Here is a 5000-nt window from a genome sequence, read left to right as displayed (position 1 = left end):
ATGAAGATCCAATGCCGCTGTTGGACAGCCATGGAAAATATCCAGCTTTTACCCGGCCACAACAATATGCTGGGCTTTTTGGCAGCAAGCCAGCTGCTGACTAAGCAAGGAGCTGTAATAGGCTAAACCCTTTAAAAATGGGAAAGAAAAGCTAGGTTTGTTGCATTCAGCTGATGGAACAGAGTCCACAGGTTGGAGAGGGAGATGGATCTTGCAGAGGATATGAAGGAATGGGTCTCACAAACTCTGGGGTCAGTTCTAGAGTGCATTGCCTGATTTCTAAATTGCTATAGGCAATGGAGACAGAAATACTGGCTGTGCCTCAGGCTCCTCCATATGAGGAATGGCCATGATTTGGGAGGTTCCCCCCTTACTTACACATTCATCTGCGAATTTACTAAGTCATGTATTGACTTTATTTTAGCTTTATGGGATTTTGAATCAGGGTGCCCTCATTTTGACTGTGTTAAGTAAGTGCTGTTGCATTGCAGATGAGAATCATATTGAAAATCAATTTTCAGAACAATCTTTCAAGAGATACTGGTGTGCTTACAAGAAATGTTAGACTACTGACGTGTGGCAGTGGAGACACCACCTTAATCAGACTCAGGACAATCTAAAAAGTGAATAAAAAGATAGAAAGCAACAAAATTGCCTCTTTCTGCGGAAACAACATGGGATGACCAGCCTGTGCAGAAAACATTCTAGCCATAACCACAGGTGCACACTGCCCTAGCACCTTCTACCAGTGTCTCAAAACATTTCAGAAGAGTTAAAGGAATTTGCAGTTTGACATCACTGTTAAAAATTCCTGCCTTAAAAAAGAAGAAATCCACACATTGGGGAAAAAAAAAAAAATCCAGGCTAAACTATGTGTTTATAATTTGTCCTGTGAAAAAACAAGGACTTGGTTATTCCCCTCTTGTTAGAGATACTGGGTAAGAAAACACTGTGGTGTTTGACTTGCATGTGTTGCTGCCTTTTCCCTCTTCCCCCACCATATCAGCTGTGCCACCTGCCATATCAAGAGGAGGATCAAAAGCTCCACCCACTGCATCCTCTTTTGTTCAGGGAACAGCGAAGGAGAGTTGTAATGGAGATGTAACACTTGATAAACCATATGCAGCCAGGCTCAAGATATAAAGATGCTTTTTGTGGTGGGGAACAATTTTAATCCAGCCTTCCTCCTTGTGCAAACACGTAGCCATTAAAGCCACAGGCAAAACGTGAGGGACTTGTCTAATAAGGATTTTGAAGCTGGACTGGTACCTGGGATACCTGCCTCATCTCACATTCTTAAGATATTTTTTGTTTCAAATCAATTTCCCAAATGGAAAGATTTGCCCCAGTGTTCCAGAATGCTATCAGTTGGGACTAATTTGCAATTTTTAAGCAAGCCTTTGCCATATCCCACAGCAGGAAATGGAATACTTTCTTCTTGACCGTTCACATCCTGAAGATTACACAACTCACTGTCAGCGGCACCAAGTGCATGAAAGCTGTGCCTAGGGAATGGATGACCACAAGAACATAATTCCTCTCTGCCATTTTGGTCTGAGAAAGAAGGAAGATACAACATTGCTGTATGAATTACCAAATGTGTGAAGGAAAACTTGCATCAGCATAACATTTCCATTTTCGGTGCAGCCAGCACAGCTCTTGCACAGTGTCATTCAACTTCAAATGCTTTGCAAACACAAAGTAATTCAGCTCAATATTCTGTTGCAGAACACTGTAAATTGTATCATTAAAAATATACCAAGTATCAGAGACTAGCTAAAACACAGGACATAAAAGGCTCTGATACATTTTATAAGCATGACTTGACAAACTGCCTAACATTTTCTTAGCAAAGATATTTGATGTACTAATAAACACTGTCTTTTTATTAAAATTTAAGTGCTCAGAAACAATTCAAATACCTACTAACACAAGGGACTCAGAGATGTCTCCAAAAAAGAACACTTAGTGCCTCATGTAAATCCTACATCTGTGACTTTTCAACACCCATTCTAAAACAAAAAAATCAAAAAAAGAACTTGTTTATGTACCTCTAAAAATGTGTACACGGACCAAACCTGCAAGCACTTATGTAGATGAGTAACTTTACTGCCTGTGGAGCTCCAATATGAGTTTGCAGGATGAAGCCTGAATGCATCTTTGGTAAACAAGCCATCAATTACACACTTTAGGGACGGCAGCACCTGTGCAAAGCCTTCAACTCAAACGACAGACACTAAAGAAATAAAAAGCAATTATCAGCTACTAATTTGAGTAAAACTGTTTTCTTCTTAGAGCTAAAACCACAATTTTCAATGACACTGCTTCTATTTTTGGAAACTAACGATCTTTATTAGATTATTGTACAGCAGACATTCAGGTCCTCTCAAAAACAAAAGGCTCACAAATTTTAATATTGCGCTATTTTTCACACTGCTTTGTTGATTATGAAGATTTCCTTGTACATGCTTTTAGAGAAACAAAGGCACTGCTGTGTGGGACAAACAAAACAAAACTAATTAAACTAAAGCCATCTTCACAGAAATTTCAAATTACTTCTAAATGCTTTTGATTTCTTACTAGACAAGTATTTTCCAACAGGAGTTTGAATATGAAACTCATACCAGCTATACTACTCAGTTCTAGGATAAATGGTTGGTTTGCATTGCCCCTGGTCTTTATCTAACACCGAGAATAGGCTGCTTTTTATCAAAAGAGGAATAAATTGCTGTTATTGTGATGTTAGCCCATCACTTGGCATTGCAATTCAAGTTTTTGTGCGAAAGAAATGTATGATCTAACTGCGACTTGACCTATGCCTTCTGAGATCCATCTAGGTGCTCTAATGGAGCATAAAATGTACTGAATACAAGGACGTGCAAACCAGTAGTGAAGAAATTTGTTCAGGAAGAAGAACGACGAGAAAGGGACTTCCAGGAGCTTGTGGTTTACATGCTGGCCAGTTTGTTGAATATGGAAGAACGCTTATTGCCAAATTGCAGTTCTTTTAATTAATGTATTTCAGCGGGATTCTCTACACTTGCTTTCAGCTAGTATCTTCCTTTCTCAGTCATGGTCTCCTCCTCTCTCTCTTTTTTCAACATTTTAAGAGTGTTGTGGTTTAAAGACTGTTACTAAGAAGTCATTAAAATGGTCTGTTAGACTGTTAAGAAATCAAGATACTCCTCATGTTTCTCTGTAGGATTTTTGCCTTTCCCAGTACAAGAAAAACCACATTAAGTGTATATCAAATAAGTGGGCCACAAAATATCACAATGTAAACTAATTCAAGGGAGATAGTTTGATTACATTATAAAATCCTTTAGTTCTTAGTTTCTCAGAATTAACAAAAAAAAAAAGGATGCGCTTTTTTAAAGCAATTTCTAGGATAGTAGCATTTAGATTTTAGTCCTGATAAAGGCTCCCTTTCCATTCATAGTCAGAACCTAAATGTGCTCTTCTTGTACCTAAACAGATAATAAGCACTCAGCACACTCCCCCTTCTTGACACAACACACTGAGACTAATCACACATAATTGGAGAGGAGGAGCAGAGGGGCTGGGCAGGCTATTGTGTCCAAAGGACAAATGGTCAGTTTATGAGGCTTTTGTCTGATGCATAATTTCTTATACATCTACAGGAGGAAAAGTCCTGCTGGAAAAAAACATACATACACACATATAGAAAAGGAGCCTTCAACACTAAAGCAAATGAGGACATTTCCATCATGGTTAGAAAAATCAACAGTGGAATTAAAAAAAAAAAAAAAAAAGCCAGAAAAATACAAGCATTCAATAGGTGCACTTTTAGAAGATCTTCAGACAACTATTTCCTTACTAATTAAGTGTCAGTGCATTCACTTCTTTACAACCAGTTATATAAGCCCACAAAGTATATTATCCTTATATTTTCAAATATACCTCAAAAACAGCATTTAAAGAGATTAACAAAGTACATGCAAGTTTAAGGGCACAAAAGAGAAGGAAGCCAGCTTTACACCTTTGTTAATGCATACATATGAAGTCTGATCAGCTTAAGGATGGAATATAATTGTAAAAATAACTTCTAAAATGATACAAAAAATTACGTCTGAGTGTTTATACTCTGTAAAACAAGCCATGATATCTTCCTCCGCATTTAGATAAGAAATTTTTCTCCAATGATGATTCAGGAACGTAAGTGGGGGAAAATGAACGCTCCACACTTCCTGATCATCCACATACATGGATTAATTTTCAGCAGTCCATCTTAAAACAAACAATAAAAAGTTGTAATCTTCTATCTCTGTTTGGTTAAAATGAGAAGAAAAGGGTAATGGAGGTTTTCATCATATATATCTTTTTCTTCATTTTTCAACTGCAAATAAAAAATGGATAAAGTGAGCAAATTGTATGAAAGCATTTTTAAAATACTGACAGTACTGTTTAAGTAAATTTCCTGGTATAAATGATACTATAAAGAGTAAACATTTAATAACTACAAAAATATCTTAAGGTCAAATATTATCAAAGGTATGGAACCGTAGGTCAATTATTATCAGGAGTTGGTCAGAGTTTGTAGACAAACTAATTTATGCAGTAAATACTTGAACACTACTTATAAAAAAAGTGAGGCCCCATATTGCTGTACTAAATAAATGATATTCAAGTGAGATTTAAGGCCTGAATTAAATCCACTCTGCATGGAACTTCAGAACAAAGGCTAAAAGTTTATCCCTAATCAGCCTAACTATTGCTGTATATTTGGTATTTAAGATCAACAACTGTTTCAGACATCTGAAATACCATAATCTTACCTGAAGGTTTACATAAGTGCAAGGCTGTAATACAGTTCTTGATGGGCTTATATATTAATTCTGTTTAATTTTAAAAATTCTTTTTGTAAGAGGGAATTATAACCTGATAATCAGAGTGGTACAATTCCAGCAGCTAGGGACAATGTTATGTATGCTCTTCTGATCTACACTAAAGTATTATGTATTTCTAAAAATATAAAGAAT

The 5000-nt window shown here is 36.6% G+C and overlaps 1 protein-coding gene across 2 annotated transcripts in view; it reads right to left on the bottom strand.

Moving 5' to 3' along the window:
* CAMKMT (calmodulin-lysine N-methyltransferase) overlaps positions 1-5000 on the bottom strand; it is a 248813-nt gene that overhangs the window by 29497 nt on the left and 214316 nt on the right. The window contains exon 11 of one of the 2 annotated variants that reach the window (XM_017744881.1): positions 2329-4357. The exons of the other annotated variant lie outside the window; for it this stretch is intronic. Within the exon in view, the coding sequence (XP_017600370.1) occupies positions 4280-4357 (78 nt within the window). The 3' untranslated portion in view covers positions 2329-4279. Of the gene's footprint in view, positions 1-2328; positions 4358-5000 lie in introns of those variants that run through there. 2 annotated transcript variants of the gene reach the window in all.

This window comes from Corvus brachyrhynchos, unplaced genomic scaffold (assembly GCF_000691975.1).
Source record: "Corvus brachyrhynchos isolate BGI_N302 unplaced genomic scaffold, ASM69197v1 scaffold258, whole genome shotgun sequence".
NCBI lineage: Eukaryota > Metazoa > Chordata > Aves > Passeriformes > Corvidae > Corvus > Corvus brachyrhynchos.
This window is presented reverse-complemented; position numbering and strand designations above follow the sequence as displayed.